Here is a 22,265-nt window from a genome sequence, read left to right as displayed (position 1 = left end):
ACGAGTCGATGCTGAACGACATGAATACCAACCTACCAACGCGACATTAAAAACTGTAATATCTTATGTTTCACGAGTCGATGCTGAACGACATGAACGACATGAATAACATACAGCTGGCGGGTTTTAAGCTTTTTCTGCAGGATAGAACAGCGGCTTCTGGTAAGACAAGGGGTAGCGGGCTATGTATATTTATAAACAACAGTTGGTGCGCCAAATCTAAGGAAGTCTCAAGGTTTTGCTCGCCTGAGGTAGAGTATCTCATGATAAGCTGTAGACCACACTATTTACAAAGAGAGTTTTCATCTGTATTTTTCATAGCTGTCTACATACCACCACAAATCGATGCTGGCACTAAGACCACACTCAATGCGCTGTATACGGCCATAAGTAAACAGGAAAACGCTCACCCAGAGGCGGCGCTCCTAGTGGCCGGGGACTTTAATGCAGGAAAACCTCATTTCTACCAGCATGTTAAATGTGCAACCAGAGGGAGGAAAAACCCCTGGACCACCTTTACTCCACACACAGAGACGCACACAAAGCTCTCCCTCCACTCCATTTGGCAAATCTGACCATAATTCTATCCTCCTGATTCCTGCTTACAAATAAAAATTAAAGCAGGAAGCACCAGTGACTCGCTCAATAAGAAAGTGGTCAGATGAAGCGGATGCAAGCTACAGGACTGTTTTGCTAGCACAGACTGGAATATGTTCTGGGATTCTTCCGATGGCATTGAGGAGTACACCACATCAGCCACTGGCTTTATCAATAAGTGCATGGATGACATCTTCCTCTCGTACGTACATAGGTGTTCCTTTTGTCCAGGTGTGAAAAGGCAGTATGGAGTGCAACAGAGATTGCGTCATCTGTGGATCTTTTGGGGCGGTATGCAAATGGGTGTGGGTCGGCAAACCATTAAGTTTGCAGATGACACAACAGTGGTAGGCCTGATCACTAACAACGATGAGACAGCTTATAGGAAGGAGGTCTGAGTCCTGGCCGTGTGGTTCCAGGACAACAACCTCTCCCTCAACATGATCAAGACAAAGGAAATGATTGTGGACTACAGGAAAAAGAGGACCGAGCACGTCCCCATTCTCATCGACGGGGCTGTAGTGGAGCAGTTTGAGAGCTTCAAGTTCCTTGGTGTCCACATCACCAACAAACTAACATGGTCCAAGCACACCAAGACAGACGTTAAGTGGGCACAACAAAACCTATTCCCCCTCAGGAGAATGAAAAGATTTGTCATGGGTCCTCAGATCCTCAACAGGTTCTACAGCTGCACCATCGAGAGCATCCTGGTTGCATCACTGCCTGTATGGCACCTGCTCGGCCTCCGACAACATGGCACAACAGAGGGTAGTGCGTACGGCCCCGTACATCACTGGGGCCAAGCTTCCTGCCATCCAGGACCTCTATACCAGGTGGTGTCAGAGGAAGGCCCTAAAAATTGTCAAAGACTCCAGCCATCCTAGTCATAGACTGTTCTCTCTGCTACCACACGGCAAGCGGTACCGGAGTGCCAAGTCTAGGTCCAAGAGGCTTCTAAACAGCTTCTACCCCCAAGCCATAAGACTCCAGCCCCCCCCACACAAACACACACTTTTACGCTGCTGCTACTCTCTGTTTATTATCAATGCATAGTCACCTTAATATGTACATGTAGGTAGAGTTATTACCTCAATTACCTCGACTATCCGGTGCCCCCACACATTGAATCAGTACTGGTACCCCCTGTATATAGTCTTTGCTATTGTTATTTTTCTGCTGCTCTTTAATTAATTGTTACTTTAAAAAAGTATATATTTGTAATTTAATTTATTATATAATTGAATTATTGCATTTAAAAAATATTTAGATGTATTTATTTTTCTTGTGTTTTTATTTCTATTTGAATGTATTTTTATTTTCTTCTTAAAACTGCGTTGTTGGTTAGTTGATTGTAAGTAAGCATTTCACCTGTTTTATTCGGCGCGTGGGACAAATAACATTTGATTTGATACACACACACACACACACACACACACACACACACACACATGTTTCGTATTGCGTCAGACAACAACATTGACGAATACGCTGATTCGGTGTGCGAGTTCATTAGAACGTGCGTTGAAGATGTCGTTCCCATAGCAACGATTAAAACATTCCCTAACCAGAAAACGTGGATTGATGGCAGCATTCGCGTGAAACTGAAAGCGCGAACCACTGCTTTTAATCAGGGCAAGGTGTCTGGTAACATGACCGAATACAAACAGTGCAGCTATTCCCTCCGCAAGGCTATCAAACAAGCTAAGCGTCAGTACAGAGACAAAGTAGAATCTCAATTCAACGGCTCAGACACAAGAGGCATGTGGCAGGGTCTACAGTCAATCACGGACTACAGGAAGAAATCCAGCCCAGTCACGGACCAGGATGTCCTGCTCCCAGGCAGACTAAATAACTTTTTTGCCCGCTTTGAGGACAATACAGTGCCACTGACACGGCCTGCAACGAAAACATGCGGTCTCTCCTTCACTGCAGCCGAGGTGAGTAAGACATTTAAACGTGTTAACCCTCGCAAGGCTGCAGGCCCAGACGGCATCCCCAGCCGCGCCCTCAGAGCATGCGCAGACCAGCTGGCCGGTGTGTTTACGGACATATTCAATCAATCCCTATACCAGTCTGCTGTTCCCACATGCTTCAAGAGGGCCACCATTGTTCCTGTTCCCAAGAAAGCTAAGGTAACTGAGCTAAACGACTACCGCCCCGTAGCACTCACTTCCGTCATCATGAAGTGCTTTGAGAGACTATTCAAGGACCATATCACCTCCACCCTACCTGACACCCTTGACCCACTCCAATTTGCTTACCGCCCAAATAGGTCCACAGACGATGCAATCTCAACCACACTGCACACCGCTCTAACCCATCTGGACAAGAGGAATACCTATGTGAGAATGCTGTTCATTGACTACAGCTCGGCATTCAACACCATAGTACCCTCCAAGCTCGTCATCAAGCTCGAGACCCTGGGTCTCGACCCCGCCCTGTGCAACTGCGTACTGGACTTCCTGACGGGCCGCCCCCAGGTGGTGAGGGTAGGCAACAACATCTCCTCCCCGCTGATCCTCAACACTGGGGCCCCACAAGGGTGCATTCTGAGCCCTCTCCTGTACTCCCTGTTCACGCACGACTGCGTGGCCACGCACGCCTCCAACTCAATCATCAAGTTTGCGGACGACACAACAGTGGTAGGCTTGATTACCAACAACGACGAGACGGCCTACAGGGAGGAGGTGAGGGCCCTCGGAGTGTGGTGTCAGGAAAATAACCTCACACTCAACGTCAACAAAACTAAGGAGATGATTGTGGACTTCAGGAAACAGCAGAGGGAACACCCCCCTATCCACATCGATGGAACAGTAGTGGAGAGGGTAGCAAGTTTTAAATTCCTCGGCATACACATCACAGACAAACTGAATTGGTCCACTCACACAGACAGCATCGTGAAGAAGGCGCAGCAGCGCCTCTTCAACCTCAGGAGGCTGAAGAAATTCGGCTTGTCACCAAAAGCACTCACAAACTTCTACAGATGCACAATCGAGAGCATCCTGGCGGGCTGTATCACCGCCTGGTACGGCAACTGCTCCGCCCACAACCGTAAGGCTCTCCAGAGGGTGGTGAGGTCTGCACAACGCATCACCGGGGGCAAACTACCTGCCCTCCAGGACACCTACACCACCCGATGTCACAGGAAGGCCATAAAGATCATCAAGGACATCAACCACCCGAGCCACTGCCTGTTCACCCCGCTATCATCCAGAAGGCGAGGTCAGTACAGGTGCATCAAAGCTGGGACCGAGAGACTGAAAAACAGCTTCTATCTCAAGGCCATCAGACTGTTAAACAGCCACCACTAACATTGAGTGGCTGCTGCCAACACACTGACACTGACTCAACTCCAGCCACTTTAATAATGGGAATTGATGGGAAATGATGTAAATATATCACTAGCCACTTTAAACAATGCTACCATATATAATGTTACTTACCCTACATTATTCATCTCATATGCATACGTATATACTGTACTCTATATCATCGACTGTATCCTTATGTAATACATGTATCACTAGCCACTCTAAACTATGCCACTTTGTTTACATACTCATCTCATATGTATATACTGTACTCGATACCATCTACTGTATCTTGCCTATGCTGCTCTGTACCATCACTCATTCATATATCCTTATGTACATATTCTTTATCCCCTTACACTGTGTACAAGACAGTAGTTTTGGAATTGTTAGTTAGATTACTTGTTGGTTATTACTGCATTGTCGGAACTAGAAGCACAAGCATTTCGCTACACTCGCATTAACATCTGCTAACCATGTGTATGTGACAAATAAAATTTGATTTGATTTGACACACACACACACACACACATAATGAAATGTGTACAATACAACTATTTTGTCTTTGTAGAGGAAGACTGGAATTTAATAGATGCCGTAAGTCCTCAGCCTAGAACCAATATCAAAGAGCAACGTTGTGTAAAAACAGTTAAATGAGGTCTATCAAATGATTCAGCACCCGGAGAAATGGTTTCCTCTAATACATTTCACTGGTTGCTCAAGCAAACGATCATTCTAAACCAATTTATGTCGGGATAACTTTTTTTAGGCCTCAGGATTTGAGATAGAAGTCCTTTGATTGGGGAAAAGGGGTGGAATCCTGAATCAAACTCATGAGGGAAGAAGAGATGGTTCTTTGATAAGGGTTGAATGTTGTCTGTCATTCGCGAGCTGCTATAATTATGAAGAGGAAGTAGGACAGCTCTGGGTCCATTTGGATCTAGTTGATAGTAGGTTATACCAGGTTGTATGTTGGACAGTCAGTCACTTGTTCTTACTTTACATAATTGGTGCAGAGTTATTGATTATTTCTGAGTATTCAGTAGCGCCTTGCTAAATACTAAATTGTGAAGAAATCAAATGACATATTTAAATGCAAAGTTTCATAACAAATGTAGTTGTGAAAGTTTCAGGACTAACTTTAAAAAAAAAAACAAGTGTATCTTGATAGCATGTGAACTCTACATCATATTTAGAAATGGAAATGAATTGGCCTAGTTGCAGTTTAAACAGTCTAGACTCTGCTAGCCTGCCCTGTCTGTGGACGTACACATCTCTCTCTCTCTCTCTCTCTCTTTCTTTCTCTCTTTCTTTCTCTCTCTCTCTCTCTCTCTCTCTCTCTCTCTCTCTCTCTCTCCCATCCCTCTCTCCCTCCCTCTTTCCCTCTCGTCTCTCTCTCTCCCATCCCTCTCTCCCTCCCTCTTTCCCTCTCTGTCTCTCACTCTCTCTCTCTCTCTATCTCTCTCCCTCTCATCTCTCCCTCTCTCTCTATCTCTCGCTCTCTCTCTCCCATCCCTCTCTCCCCCCTCTTTCCCTCTCGTGTCTCTCTCTCTCCCTCCCTCTTTCCCTCTCTCTCACTCTCTCTCTCTCCCACTCCCTCTTTCCCACTCTCTCTCTCTCTCTCCCTCTCATCCCTCTCATCCCTCCCTCTCTCTCTCTCTCTCCCTCTCATCTCTCCCTCTCTCTCCCTCTCTCCCATCCCTCTCTCCCTCCCTCTTTCCCTCTCATCTCTCTCTCTCTCCCACTCCCTCTTTCCCTCTTGTCTCTCTCTCTCTCCCTCTCCTTGCCAGCCATGTGATGCTGTTGTCTTCTATTTCTTCCCAGACTCTAACAAGTGTTCCCAGGGCGGTCCCTGTCAGCACTAACCCCCCACTCTATCTCCTAATGTGAGAACCGTCTGCGGCATGGCGGCACTCACCCAAACACTTCTCTAATTAGCTCCACTGTGGCGCGCAGAGCGCACGGCCCACCACACACTCCTCATCGTCATGCCTTCTGATAAATCAGCCCAGCGCCCGCGTCCCTGTTGTAGAAATGTCAAGTTTGTTGCTTTGTGTGAAGTGTTTTCAATGGTCGGAGAAGACATGGAGAGACACTTGTAGGCCAAGCCAGGCGCCGTACGGTGACAGCGTTGCAGGGTGAAATATGCTCTGAAGAAAAGTTGTCTACATGTCTTTTTATAGCTTGACTGGAAATGTGGAGAAAGTGGTTGGAAGTTTAGTACAACTGGTACAAGGTCTGTTGGTATTGAGGTCTTTATTTGATCATGTACTGTATTTAACCAATGGAGGACATGTTAATATCCACTACTGTTTCATTTGAATTATGTATTTAATGATGTAGCTTGTGATATGCATCGTAAATCAAAAACATAGGTTGGACAACCTGACCTGTGGTGTGTACCAGTGGCGGCTGCTGAGGGGAGGACGGCTCATAATAATGGCTGGAATGAAGCAAATGGAAAGGCATGTGTTTGATTACCATGTGCCCATCCTCCCCAATTAAGGGGAGGGAGAGAGATTTCATTTGCAGTCAAATGAACACTGGGGCCTGATTGTGTTTAGCTGAGTGGGCAGATTTTCTCATCAGCAGCAGAACAAATGAACGAACACTGCTGAAATGATATTCCCACTGGCCTCCCAGGACTATAACAGGAAGTGGGAAGCCCAAATGTCAGGCTGCCACGCCTATCAATCCCTGTCACTCTGGTACCAGCTCCGCTTTCGCCCCTGTTCCTCCTGGGATTCCAATTATAGAGAGATGCGTGTCGGCTGTCAGCACCTAACGTCCTGCCCATGACTAAATGTCATTCATAGTGAAAGTCACAGTTCTCTCTATACTCTGTCAGCACCTAACGTCCTGCCCATGACTAAATGTCATTCATAGTGAAAGTCACAGTTCTCTCTATACTCTGTCAGCACCTAACGTCCTGCCCATGACTAAATGTCATTCATAGTGAAAGTCACAGTTCTCTCTATACTCTGTCAGCACCTAACGTCCTGCCCATGACTAAATGTAATTCATAGTGAAAGTCACAGTTCTCTCTCTACTCTACTCTCTATTCTCTCTATTCTACTCTCTATTCTCTCTATACTCTGTCAGCACCTAACGTCCTGCCCATGACTAAATGTCATTCATAGTGAAAGTCACAGTTCTCTCTCTACTCTACTCTCTATTCTCTCTATACTCTGTCAGCACCTAACGTCCTGCCCATGACTAAATGTCATTTATAGTGAAAGTCACAGTTCTCTCTCTACTCTACTCTCTATTCTCTCTATACTCTGTCAGCACCTAACGTCCTGCCCATGACTAAATGTCATTCATAGTGAAAGTCACAGTTCTCTCTATACTCTGTCAGCACCTAACGTCCTGCCCATGACTAAATGTCATTCATAGTGAAAGTCACAGTTCTCTCTCTACTCTACTCTCTATTCTCTCTATACTCTGTCAGCACCTGACGTCCTGCCCATGACTAAATGTCATTTATAGTGAAAGTCACAGTTCTCTCTCTACTCTACTCTCTATTCTCTCTATACTCTGTCAGCACCTAACGTCCTGCCCATGACTAAATGTCATTCATAGTGAAAGTCACAGTTCTCTCTCTATTCTACTCTCTATTCTCTCTATACTCTGTCAGCACCTAACGTCCTGCCCATGACTAAATGTCATTCATAGTGAAAGTCACAGTTCTCTCTATACTCTGTCAGCACCTAACGTCCTGCCCATGACTAAATGTAATTCATAGTGAAAGTCACAGTTCTCTCTCTACTCTGTCAGCACCTAACGTCCTGCCCATGACTAAATGTCATTCATAGTGAAAGTCACAGTTCTCTCTCTACTCTACTCTCTATTCTCTTCTCTATTCTCTCTATACTCTCTCTATTCTCTCTTCTCTCTCTCTCTCTTCTCTCTCTCTATTCTCTCTCTCTATTATCTTCTCTATTCTCTCTATACTCTCTCTATTCTCTCTTCCCTCTCTCTATTCTCTCTATTCTCTTCTCTATTCTCTCTATTCTCTCTTCTCTCTCTATTCTCTCTATTCTCTATACTCTCTCCTCTCTCTCTTCTATTCTCTCGCTCTAGTCTCTCTATTCTCTCTATTCTCTCTCTATTCTCTATACTCTCTCTCTTCTCTCCTCTATACTCTCTCTATTCTCTATACTCTCTCTCTTCTCTCTCTATTCTCTATACTCTATCTTCTCTCTCTTCTCTATACTCTCTTCTCTATACTCTATTCTCTCTATTCTATTCTCTCTCTATTCTCTATACTCTCTTTATTCTCTCTCTATTCTATTCTCTCTCTAGTCTCTATTCTCTCTCTATTCTATTCTCCCTCTCTAGTCTCTCTATTATCTCTCTATTCTCTATACTCTATTCTCTCTCTATTCTCTATACTCTCTCTATTCTCTATACTCTCTCTCTTCTCTCTTTATTCTCTATACTCTCTTCTCTCTCTATTCTATTCTCTCTCTATTCTCTATACTCTCTCTATTCTCTCTCTATTCTCTATACCCTCTCTCTTATCTCTATTCTCTATACTCTCTCTATTCTCTCTCTATTCTCTCTCTATTCTCTCTCTATTCTCTATACTCTCTCTATTCTCTCTCTATTCTATTCTCTCTCTCTAGTCTATATTCTATTCTCCCTCTCTAGTCTCTCTATTCTCTCTCTATTCTCTATACTCTCTCTATTCTCTCTCTTCTCTATACTCTCTCTATTCTCTCTATTCTCTATACTCTCTCTCTTCTCTCTCTATTCTCTATACTCTCTTCTCTCTCTATTCTATTCTCTCTCTTCTCTATACTCTCTATATTCTCTCTCTATTCTATTCTCTCTCTCTAGTCTCTCTATTCTCTCTATTCTATTCTCTCTCTCTAGTCTCTCTATTCTCTATACTCTCTCTATTCTCTATACTCTCTCTATTCTCTATACTCTCTCTATACTCTCTATTTTCTCTCTCTATTCTCTCTCTATTCTCTCTCTTCTCTATACTCTCTATATTCTCTCTCTATTCTATTCTCTCTCTCTAGTCTCTCTATTCTCTCTATTCTATTCTCTCTCTCTCTTCTCTCTATTCTCTATACTCTCTCTATTCTCTCTATTCTCTATACTCTCTCTATACTCTCTATTTTCTCTCTCTATTCTCTCTCTATTCTCTCTCTATTCTCTATACTCTCTCTATTCTCTCTCTCTCTACTAGGACCCAGCTAGTTATATAGGGCTAGTAAAAACCTGGTTGATCCCTACATGCTCAGATAAATAGATGAATTGAAGTTGTTGACTGCTGCCTGCCAGCTACCTGACTACTACCAGCTACCTGACTACTACCAGTGACCTGACTACTACCAGCTACCTGACTACTACCAGTTACCTGACTGCTACCTGACTACTACCAGTTACCTGACTACTACCAGCTACCTGACTACTACCAGCTACCTAACTACTACCAGCTACCTGACTACTACCAGTTACCTGACTCCTACCAGCTACCTGACTACTACCAGCTACCTGACTACTACCAGCTACCTGACTACTACCAGTGACCTGACTACTACCAGATACCTGACTACTACCAGTTACCTGACTGCTACCTGACTCCTACCAGCTACCTGACTACTACCAGTGACCTGACTACTACCAGCTACCTGACTACTACCAGTTACCTGACTGCTACCTGACTACTACCAGTTACCTGACTACTACCAGCTACCTGACTACTACCAGCTACCTAACTACTACCAGCTACCTGACTACTACCAGTTACCTGACTCCTACCTGACTACTACCAGCTACCTGACTACTACCAGCTACCTGACTACTACCAGCTACCTGACTACTACCAGTTACCTGACTCCTACCAGTGACCTGACTACTACCAGCTACCTGACTACTACCAGTTACCTGACTGCTACCTGACTACTACCAGTTACCTGACTACTACCAGCTACCTGACTACTACCAGCTACCTAACTACTACCAGCTACCTGACTACTACCAGTTACCTGACTCCTACCTGACTACTACCAGCTACCTGACTACTACCAGCTACCTGACTACTACCAGCTACCTGACTACTACCAGTTACCTGACTCCTACCAGTGACCTGACTACTACCAGCTACCTGACTACTACCAGTTACCTGACTGCTACCTGACTACTACCAGTTACCTGACTACTACCAGCTACCTGACTACTACCAGCTACCTAACTACTACCAGCTACCTGACTACTACCAGTTACCTGACTCCTACCAGTTACCTGACTCCTACCAGCTACCTGACTACTACCAGCTACCTGACTACTACCAGTGACCTGACTACTACCAGCTACCTGACTACTACCAGTGACCTGACTACTACCAGATACCTGACTACTACCAGTTACCTGACTGCTACCTGACTCCTACCAGCTACCTGACTACTACCAGTTACCTGACTGCTACCTGACTACTACCAGTTACCTGACTACTACCAGCTACCTGACTACTACCAGCTACCTAACTACTACCAGCTACCTGACTACTACCAGTTACCTGACTCCTACCTGACTACTACCAGCTACCTGACTACTACCAGCTACCTGACTACTACCAGCTACCTGACTACTACCAGTTACCTGACTCCTACCAGTGACCTGACTACTACCAGCTACCTGACTACTACCAGTTACCTGACTGCTACCTGACTACTACCAGTTACCTGACTACTACCAGCTACCTGACTACTACCAGCTACCTAACTACTACCAGCTACCTGACTACTACCAGTTACCTGACTCCTACCAGTTACCTGACTCCTACCAGCTACCTGACTACTACCAGCTACCTGACTACTACCAGTGACCTGACTACTACCAGATACCTGACTACTACCAGATACCTGACTACTACCAGCTACCTGACTACTACCAGCTACCTGACTACTACCAGTTACCTGACTCCTACCAGCTACCTGACTACTACCAGCTACCTGACTACTACCAGTTACCTGACTGCTACCTGACTACTACCAGCTACCTGACTCCTACCAGCTACCTGACTACTACCAGCTACCTGACTACTACCAGTGACCTGACTACTACCAGCTACCTGACTACTACCAGTTACCTGACTGCTACCTGACTACAACCAGCTACCTGACTACTACCAGCTACCTGACTACTACCAGCTACCTTTCTACTACCAGGTACCTGACTACTACCAGCTACCTGACTACTACCAGCTACCTGACTACTACCAGTTACCTGACTCCTACCAGCTACCTGACTACTACCAGCTACCTGACTACTACCAGTTACCTGACTGCTACCTGACTACTACCAGCTACCTGACTCCTACCAGCTACCTGACTACTACCAGCTACCTGACTACTACCAGTGACCTGACTACTACCAGCTACCTGACTACTACCAGTTACCTGACTGCTACCTGACTACTACCAGCTACCTGACTACTACCAGCTACCTGACTACTACCAGCTACCTTTCTACTACCAGGTACCTGACTACTACCAGCTACCTGACTACTACCAGCTACCTGACTACTACCAGCTACCTGACTACTACCTGACTACTACCAGCTACCTGACTACTACCTGACTACTACCAGCTACCTGACTACTACCTGACTACTACCAGTTACCTGACTACCACCAGCTACCTGACTATTACCAGTTACCTGACTACTACCTTTCTACTACCAGGTACCTGACTACTACCAGCTACCTGACTACTACCAGCTACCTGACTACTACCTGACTACTACCTGGCACAGCAGGCTCCTCTGTACCTCCTTCCAGTGAATAGATCAGTCGGTGGAATGAAGTGGATTTATTGGTACAAATGGAATGTGTTTGTGTGGAAGGTCTTTATAGGTCAGAAGTGTATGGGTTAATAGTACAGCTGTCTTCCTGTCACACTGGGGAGGTCTTTTCTTTCCAAGGACCAGGAATATACTGTATCACTACAGAGAGGTGTAGGCCCATCGCTGCCTGGGCTTGGCTGTACTGAAATGTGGCACACTGTTTTTCTCATCTGTTCATTTGGTTGTGATTAATATCATATTTTCTGCTGTTTGAAGAACCCCTGTTCCGTGTTGCTTTTAAAACAGCTGTATGCCAGTCATGTTGCTTTTAAAACAGCTGTATGCCAGTCATGTTGCTTTTAAAACAGCTGTATGCCAGTCATGTTGCTTTTAAAACAGCTGTATGCCAGTCATGTTGCTTTTAAAACAGCTGTATGCCAGTCATGTTGCTTTTAAAACAGCTGTATGCCAGTCATGTTGCTTTTAAAACAGCTGTATGCCAGTCATGTCATGTCAGTTACTTCTACCAGGGCTTCTTTCCCCACTCAAGTGTGTTTCTCAATTTTCTCAGTGTTTTTCATCGCTGTCTAATTTGGAAGCCAGGTGTTTTTGGGGAGGGGAGTAGATGGCTGCTGGGTAAACGTCTGTGGATGGAGTATGTTATGCAGACGTGTGTTCTGTTGGTGGAAAACAAGTTAGGCCTAATTAACACTGCATGTTAATAAGCAAGCGCCCAGGGGCTGTACGTGTCTGTCTCTGTCTCTCTGTGTGTGTGTTTCTGTGTCTGTCTGTCTGTCTGTCTGTCTGTCTGTCTCTGTGTGTGTGTTTCTGTGTCTGTCTGTCTGTCTGTCTCTGTGTGTGTGTTTCTGTGTCTGTCTGTCTCTGTGTGTCTGTCTGTCTCTCTCTCTCTCTCTCTCTCTCTATTTTGCAGCTGTATCTGCTAACTGACATTACATACCATCTCTGTCCAGTGGTGTACTGACCTGTAGACACTACATCTGTCTCTGTCCAGTGGTGTACTGACCTGTAGACATCACATCTGTCTCTGTCCAGTGGTGTACTGACCTGTAGACATCACATATGCCTCTGTACAGTGGTGTACTGACCTGTAGACATCACATCTGTCTCTGTACAGTGGTGTACTGACCTGTAGACACCACATCTGTCTCTGTCCAGTGGTGTACTGACCTGTAGACATCACATCTGTCTCTGTCCAGTGGTGTACTGACCTGTAGACACCACATCTGTCTCTGTACAGTGGTGTACTGACCTGTAGACATCACATCTGTCTCTGTCCAGTGGTGTACTGACCTGTAGACATCACATCTGTCTCTGTACAGTGGTGTACTGACCTGTAGACACTACATCTGTCTCTGTACAGTGGTGTACTGACCTGTAGACACTACATCTGTCTCTGTCCAGTGGTGTACTGACCTGTAGACATCACATCTGTCTCTGTCCAGTGGTGTACTGACCTGTAGTCATCACATCTGTCTCTGTACAGTGGTGTACTGACCTGTAGACACTACATCTGTCTCTGTCCAGTGGTGTACTGACCTGTAGACATCACATCTGTCTCTGTCCAGTGGTGTACTGACCTGTAGACACCACATCTGTCTCTGTACAGTGGTGTACTGACCTGTAGACACTACATCTGTCTCTGTCCAGTGGTGTACTGACCTGTAGACACCACATCTGTCTCTGTCCAGCAGTGTACTGACCTGTAGTCATCACATCTGTCTCTGTACAGTGGTGTACTGACCTGTAGACACTACATCTGTCTCTGTCCAGTGGTGTACTGACCTGTAGACATCACATCTGTCTCTGTACAGTGGTGTACTGACCTGTAGACACCACATCTGTCTCTGTACAGTGGTGTACTGACCTGTAGACACTACATCTGTCTCTGTCCAGTGGTGTACTGACCTGTAGACACCACATCTGTCTCTGTACAGTGGTGTACTGACCTGTAGACATCACATCTGTCTCTGTCCAGTGGTGTACTGACCTGTAGACATCACATCTGTCTCTGTACAGTGGTGTACTGACCTGTAGACACCACATCTGTCTCTGTACAGTGGTGTACTGACCTGTAGACACTACATCTGTCTCTGTCCAGTGGTGTACTGACCTGTAGACACCACATCTGTCTCTGTCCAGTGGTGTACTGACCTGTAGACACCACATATGTCTCTGTACAGTGGTGTACTGACCTGTAGACACCACATATGTCTCTGTCCAGTGGTGTACTGACCTGTAGTCATCACATCTGTCTCTGTACAGTGGTGTACTGACCTGTAGACATCACATCTGTCTCTGTCCAGTGGTGTACTGACCTGTAGTCATCACATCTGTCTCTGTACAGTGGTGTACTGACCTCTAGACACTACATCTGTCTCTGTCCAGTGGTGTACTGACCTGTAGACACCACATCTGTCTCTGTACAGTGGTGTACTGACCTGTAGACACCACATATGTCTCTGTACAGTGGTGTACTGACCTCTAGACATCACATCTGTCTCTGTCCAGTGGTGTACTGACCTGTAGACACCACATCTGTCTCTGTCCAGTGGTGTACTGACCTGTAGACACCACATCTGTCTCTGTACAGTGGTGTACTGACCTCTAGACACCACATCTGTCTCTGTCCAGTGGTGTACTGACCTGTAGACACCACATCTGTCTCTGTACAGTGGTGTACTGACCTGTAGACATCACATCTGTCTCTGTACAGTGGTGTACTGACCTGTAGACATCACATCTGTCTCTGTACAGTGGTGTACTGACCTGTAGACATCACATCTGTCTCTGTACAGTGGTGTACTGACCTGTAGACATCACATCTGTCTCTGTACAGTGGTGTACCGACCTGTAGACATCACATATGCCTCTGTACAGTGGTGTACTGACCTGTAGACATCACATCTGTCTCTGTACAGTGGTGTACTGACCTGTAGACACCACATCTGTCTATGTACAGTGGTGTACTGACCTGTAGACACCACATCTGTCTCTGTACAGTGGTGTACTGACCTGTAGACACCACATCTGTCTCTGTACAGTGGTGTACTGACCTGTAGACACCACATCTGTCTCTGTCCAGTGGTGTACTGACTTGTAGACATCACATCTGTCTCTGTACAGTGGTGTACTGACCTGTAGACATCACATCTGTCTCTGTCCAGTGGTGTACTGACCTGTAGACACTACATCTGTCTCTGTCCAGTGGTGTACTGACCTGTAGACATCACATCTGTCTCTGTCCAGCAGTGTACTGACCTGTAGTCATCACATCTGTCTCTGTCCAGTGGTGTACTGACCTGTAGACATCACATCTGTCTCTGTCCAGTGGTGTACTGACCTGTAGACATCACATCTGTCTCTGTACAGTGGTGTACTGACCTGTAGACATCACATCTGTCTCTGTACAGTGGTGTACTGACCTGTAGACATCACATCTGTCTCTGTACAGTGGTGTACTGACCTGTAGACATCACATCTGTCTCTGTACAGTGGTGTAGTGACCTGTAGACATCACATCTGTCTCTGTACAGTGGTGTACTGACCTGTAGACATCACATCTGTCTCTGTACAGTGGTGTACTGACCTGTAGACATCACATCTGTCTCTGTACAGTGGTGTACTGACCTGTAGACATCACATCTGTCTCTGTCCAGTGGTGTACTGACTTGTAGACATCACATCTGTCTCTGTACAGTGGTGTACTGACCTGTAGACATCACATCTGTCTCTGTACAGTGGTGTACTGACCTGTAGACATCACATCTGTCTCTGTCCAGTGGTGTACTGACTTGTAGACATCACATCTGTCTCTGTCCAGTGGTGTACTGACCTGTAGACACCACATCTGTCTCTGTACAGTGGTGTACTGACCTGTAGACACCACATCTGTCTTTGTCCAGTGGTGTACTGACCTGTAGACATCACATCTGTCTCTGTACAGTGGTGTACTGACCTGTAGACACCACATCTGTCTCTGTACAGTGGTGTACTGACCTGTAGACACTACATCTGTCTCTGTCCAGTGGTGTACTGACCTGTAGACACCACATCTGTCTCTGTCCAGTGGTGTACTGACCTGTAGACACCACATATGTCTCTGTACAGTGGTGTACTGACCTGTAGACACCACATATGTCTCTGTCCAGTGGTGTACTGACCTGTAGTCATCACATCTGTCTCTGTACAGTGGTGTACTGACCTGTAGACATCACATCTGTCTCTGTCCAGTGGTGTACTGACCTGTAGTCATCACATCTGTCTCTGTACAGTGGTGTACTGACCTCTAGACACTACATCTGTCTCTGTCCAGTGGTGTACTGACCTGTAGACACCACATCTGTCTCTGTACAGTGGTGTACTGACCTGTAGACACCACATATGTCTCTGTACAGTGGTGTACTGACCTCTAGACATCACATCTGTCTCTGTCCAGTGGTGTACTGACCTGTAGACACCACATCTGTCTCTGTCCAGTGGTGTACTGACCTGTAGACACCACATCTGTCTCTGTACAGTGGTGTACTGACCTCTAGACACCACATCTGTCTCTGTCCAGTGGTGTACTGACCTGTAGACACCACATCTGTCTCTGTACAGTGGTGTACTGACCTGTAGACATCACATCTGTCTCTGTACAGTGGTGTACTGACCTGTAGACATCACATCTGTCTCTGTACAGTGGTGTACTGACCTGTAGACATCACATCTGTCTCTGTACAGTGGTGTACTGACCTGTAGACATCACATCTGTCTCTGTACAGTGGTGTACCGACCTGTAGACATCACATATGCCTCTGTACAGTGGTGTACTGACCTGTAGACATCACATCTGTCTCTGTACAGTGGTGTACTGACCTGTAGACACCACATCTGTCTATGTACAGTGGTGTACTGACCTGTAGACACCACATCTGTCTCTGTACAGTGGTGTACTGACCTGTAGACACCACATCTGTCTCTGTACAGTGGTGTACTGACCTGTAGACACCACATCTGTCTCTGTCCAGTGGTGTACTGACTTGTAGACATCACATCTGTCTCTGTACAGTGGTGTACTGACCTGTAGACATCACATCTGTCTCTGTCCAGTGGTGTACTGACCTGTAGACACTACATCTGTCTCTGTCCAGTGGTGTACTGACCTGTAGACATCACATCTGTCTCTGTCCAGCAGTGTACTGACCTGTAGTCATCACATCTGTCTCTGTCCAGTGGTGTACTGACCTGTAGACATCACATCTGTCTCTGTCCAGTGGTGTACTGACCTGTAGACATCACATCTGTCTCTGTACAGTGGTGTACTGACCTGTAGACATCACATCTGTCTCTGTACAGTGGTGTACTGACCTGTAGACATCACATCTGTCTCTGTACAGTGGTGTACTGACCTGTAGACATCACATCTGTCTCTGTACAGTGGTGTAGTGACCTGTAGACATCACATCTGTCTCTGTACAGTGGTGTACTGACCTGTAGACATCACATCTGTCTCTGTACAGTGGTGTACTGACCTGTAGACATCACATCTGTCTCTGTACAGTGGTGTACTGACCTGTAGACATCACATCTGTCTCTGTCCAGTGGTGTACTGACTTGTAGACATCACATCTGTCTCTGTACAGTGGTGTACTGACCTGTAGACATCACATCTGTCTCTGTACAGTGGTGTACTGACCTGTAGACATCACATCTGTCTCTGTCCAGTGGTGTACTGACTTGTAGACATCACATCTGTCTCTGTCCAGTGGTGTACTGACCTGTAGACACCACATCTGTCTCTGTACAGTGGTGTACTGACCTGTAGACACCACATCTGTCTTTGTCCAGTGGTGTACTGACCTGTAGACATCACATCTGTCTCTGTACAGTGGTGTACTGACCTATAGTCATCACATCTGTCTCTGTACAGTGGTGTACTGACCTGTAGACATCACATCTGTCTCTGTCCAGTGGTGTACTGACCTGTAGACATCACATCTGTCTCTGTACAGTGGTGTACTGACCTGTAGACATCACATCTGTCTCTGTACAGTGGTGTACTGACCTGTAGACATCACATCTGTCTCTGTACAGCGGTGTACTGACCTGTAGACACCACATCTGTCTCTGTCCAGTGGTGTACTGACCTGTAGACACCACATATGTCTCTGTACAGTGGTGTACTGACCTGTAGACATCACATCTGTCTCTGTACAGCGGTGTACTGACCTGTAGACACCACATCTGTCTCTGTACAGTGGTGTACTGACCTCTAGACACCACATCTGTCTCTGTCCAGTGGTGTACTGACCTGTAGACACCACATCTGTCTCTGTACAGTGGTGTACTGACCTGTAGACACCACATCTGTCTCTGTCCAGCAGTGTACTGACCTGTAGACACTACATCTGTCTCTGTCCAGTGGTGTACTGACCTGTAGACATCACATCTGTCTCTGTACAGTGGTGTACTGACCTGTAGACATCACATCTGTCTCTGTCCAGCAGTGTACTGACCTGTAGACATCACATCTGTCTCTGTCCAGTGGTGTACTGACCTGTAGACATCACATCTGTCTCTGTACAGTGGTGTACTGACCTGTAGACATCACATCTGTCTCTGTACAGTGGTGTACTGACCTGTAGACACCACATCTGTCTCTGTACAGTGGTGTACTGACCTGTAGACATCACATCTGTCTCTGTACAGTGGTGTACTGACCTGTAGACACCACATCTGTCTCTGTACAGTGGTGTACTGACCTGTAGACATCACATCTGTCTCTGTACAGCGGTGTACTGACCTGTAGACACCACATCTGTCTCTGTACAGTGGTGTACTGACGTGTAGACATCACATCTGTCTCTGTACAGTGGTGTACTGACCTGTAGACACCACATCTGTCTCTGTACAGTGGTGTACTGACCTGTAGACACCACATCTGTCTCTGTCCAGTGGTGTACTGACCTGTAGTCATCACATCTGTCTCTGTACAGTGGTGTACTGACCTGTAGACACCACATCTGTCTCTGTACAGTGGTGTACTGACCTGTAGACATCACATCTGTCTCTGTACAGTGGTGTACTGACCTGTAGACATCACATCTGTCTCTGTCCAGTGGTGTACTGACCTGTAGACACCACATATGTCTCTGTACAGTGGTGTACTGACCTCTAGACACCACATCTGTCTCTGTACAGTGGTGTACTGACCTCTAGACATCACATCTGTCTCTGTACAGTGGTGTACTGACCTGTAGTCATCACATCTGTCTCTGTACAGTGGTGTACTGACCTGTAGACACCACATCTGTCTCTGTACAGTGGTGTACTGACCTGTAGACATCACATCTGTCTCTGTACAGTGGTGTACTGACCTGTAGTCATCACATCTGTCTCTGTCCAGTGGTGTACTGACCTGTAGACACCACATATGTCTCTGTACAGTGGTGTACTGACCTGTAGACATCACATCTGTCTCTGTCCAGTGGTGTACTGACCTGTAGACACCACATCTGTCTCTGTACAGTGGTGTACTGACCTGTAGACACCACATCTGTCTCTGTACAGTGGTGTACTGACCTGTAGACATCAGATCTGTCTCTGTACAGTGGTGTACTGACCTGTAGACATCACATCTGTCTCTGTCCAGTGGTGTACTGACCTGTAGACATCACATCTGTCTCTGTACAGTGGTGTACTGACCTGTAGACATCACATCTGTCTCTGTACAGTGGTGTACTGACCTGTAGACATCACATCTGTCTCTGTCCAGTGGTGTACTGACCTGTAGACATCACATCTGTCTCTGTACAGTGGTGTACTGACCTGTAGACACCACATCTGTCTCTGTCCAGCAGTGTACTGACCTGTAGTCATCACATCTGTCTCTGTACAGTGGTGTACTGACTTGTAGACATCACATCTGTCTCTGTACAGTGGTGTACTGACCTGTAGACATCACATCTGTCTCTGTACAGTGGTGTACTGACCTGTAGACACCACATATGTCTCTGTCCAGTGGTGTACTGACCTGTAGACATCACATCTGTCTCTGTCCAGTGGTGTACTGTATCCTACTCTGTTAGGCAGGTTATTATCCACTTGCCTGTGAGGGTTGTTCTTGTTTCAAAATGCAGACTGTGTGTTCGAGTTCAAGAGTCTTGTTGCAGCTTGAGGGCTGTTTTGATGCTCCTCATTGATCTCTGAATCTATTAGCCTTTATTTTTAACCCTAATTGTTGTAATGAATATCATTTATTTGCTATAATACGTCTTACTAATTCTGTTTTCAATGGCTTGTATTGATCCCGGCTCAGTCCGTCTCCGTCCGGCTCCAGGGGTAGTTTGGAGGCTATAGGTGAATGATAATGTTTTGCAGACTGGTGATGTACATTGAAAGAGACATCAGGCAGGCCACGCCAGGGAAGGAGCTACAAAGCACCAATGAATACCTGTCAAAATGCCTCCATCTGCTCATCCGTCACGTCGTGCTGCAGCTGCCAGCCATTCTGGGTAAATCAATCACAATAACACAAAAACCACAGCACTAAGAGGAGGGGGGGGGGGGGGAGGAGAGGAGGGGAGGGGAGGAGAGTGGAGAGGAGGGGAGAGGAGAGGAGAGTGGAGAGGAGAGTGGAGGAGAGTGGAGAGGAGGGGAGAGGAGAGGGAGGGGGGAGGGGAGAGAGGGGGAGAGGAGAGGAGAGTGGAGAGGAGAGTGGAGAGGAGGGGAGAGGAGAGGAGAGGGGAGGGAGGGGGGAGGGGAGAGGAGAGGAGAGGAGAGGAGAAGAGGGGAGAGGAGAGGAGGGGAGGGGAGGGGAGAGGAGGTGAAGTGAAGTGGGGTTGAGGGGAACTTGCATCAATGGCTGGATGGAGCAAGCCAATTTGATTCTCCCTCTTTTTAATTACCTTTCTGATTGAATTTTAAATCACCCAGCCAGGTATTGACCTTTTCCTGACGTTTAATTTGTAAATCAGTGCTGCTAACATGGCACGTCTCCCATCAGGGCCGGAAGCCAGACCCAACCGGTTCAAACCGGTCCGGGCTCATTCTCCTCTAAGATCACTGGAAGGAGAGGAGAGGAGAGGAGGAGAGGGTATGGGGACAGATTGGGAGATCACAGGGAGAGGAGGAGATGAGGAGAGAGGAGAGGGGAAGGGGTGGGGTGGGGAGAGGAGAGGAGACTAAAGGGGGAGAGGTGATGAAAGGGGAGGGCAAGTGAGGGGTGTGGAGAGAGAACCCTCTCTCTGTCCTCTGTACTGTGTAGATGACATGCTGTCTGTCTGTCACCCCTCTGTCCTCTGTACTGTGTAGATGACATGCTGTCTGTCTGTCACCCCTCTGTCCTCTGTACTGTGTAGATGACATGCTGTCTGTCACCTCTCTGTCCCCTGTACTGTGTAGATGACATGCTGTCTGTCACCTCTCTGTCCTCTGTACTGTGTAGATGACATGCTGTCTGTCTGTCTGTCACCTCTCTGTCCCCTGTACTGTGTAGATGACATGCTGTCTGTCTGTCACCCCTCTGTCCTCTGTACTGTGTAGATGACATGCTGTCTGTCACCTCTCTGTCCCCTGTACTGTGTAGATGACATGCTGTCTGTCACCTCTCTGTCCTCTGTACTGTGTAGATGACATGCTGTCTGTCTGTCACCTCTCTGTCCCCTGTACTGTGTAGATGACATGCTGTCTGTCTGTCACCCCTCTTGTCCTCTGTACTGTGTAGATGACATGCTGTCTGTCTGTCACCCCTCTGTACTGTGTAGATGACATGCTGTCTGTCTGTCACCTCTCTGTCCCCTGTACTGTGTAGATGATATGCTGTCTGTCTGTCACCTCTCTGTCCTCTGTACTGTGTAGATGACATGCTGTCTGTCTGTCACCTCTCTCTCCTCTGTACTGTGTAGATGACATGCTGTCTGTCTGTCACCTCTCTGTCCTCTGTACTGTGTAGATGACATGCTGTCTGTCTGTCACCTCTCTGTACTGTGTAGATGACATGCTGTCTGTCACCTCTCTCTCCTCTGTACTGTGTAGTTGACATGCTGTCTGTCTGTCACCTCTCTGTACTGTGTAGATGACATGCTGTCTTGTCTGTCACCTCTCTGTACTGTGTAGATGACATGCTGTCTTGTCTGTCACCTCTCTGTACTGTGTAGATGACATGCTGTCTGTCTGTCACCTCTCTGTACTGTGTAGATGACATGCTGTCTTGTCTGTCACCTCTCTGTACTGTGTAGATGACATGCTGTCTGTCTGTCACCTCTCTGTACTGTGTAGATGACATGCTGTCTTGTCTGTCACCTCTCTGTACTGTGTAGTTGACATGCTGTCTGTCTGTCACCTCTCTGTACTGTGTAGATGACATGCTGTCTTGTCTGTCACCTCTCTGTACTGTGTAGATGACATGCTGTCTTGTCTGTCACCTCTCTGTACTGTGTAGATGACATGCTGTCTGTCTGTCACCTCTCTGTACTGTGTAGTTGACATGCTGTCTGTCTGTCACCTCTCTGTACTGTGTAGATGACATGCTGTCTTGTCTGTCACCTCGCTGT

At 46.6% G+C, this 22,265-nt stretch overlaps 1 protein-coding gene across 3 annotated transcripts in view; it reads left to right on the top strand.

Moving 5' to 3' along the window:
* The window catches only part of LOC110505077 (serine/threonine-protein kinase ULK4-like), a 218,821-nt gene that overhangs the window by 36,985 nt on the left and 159,571 nt on the right, over positions 1-22,265 (top strand). For all 3 annotated transcript variants that reach the window (XM_036966144.1, XM_036966148.1, XM_036966152.1), the window contains exon 23: positions 20,092-20,225. In XM_036966144.1, the coding sequence (XP_036822039.1) occupies positions 20,092-20,225 (134 nt within the window). The remainder of the gene's footprint in view (positions 1-20,091; positions 20,226-22,265) is intronic.

The sequence above is a fragment of the Oncorhynchus mykiss genome, chromosome 3 (genome assembly GCF_013265735.2).
Source record: "Oncorhynchus mykiss isolate Arlee chromosome 3, USDA_OmykA_1.1, whole genome shotgun sequence".
Lineage (NCBI taxonomy): Eukaryota > Metazoa > Chordata > Actinopteri > Salmoniformes > Salmonidae > Oncorhynchus > Oncorhynchus mykiss.
This window is presented reverse-complemented; position numbering and strand designations above follow the sequence as displayed.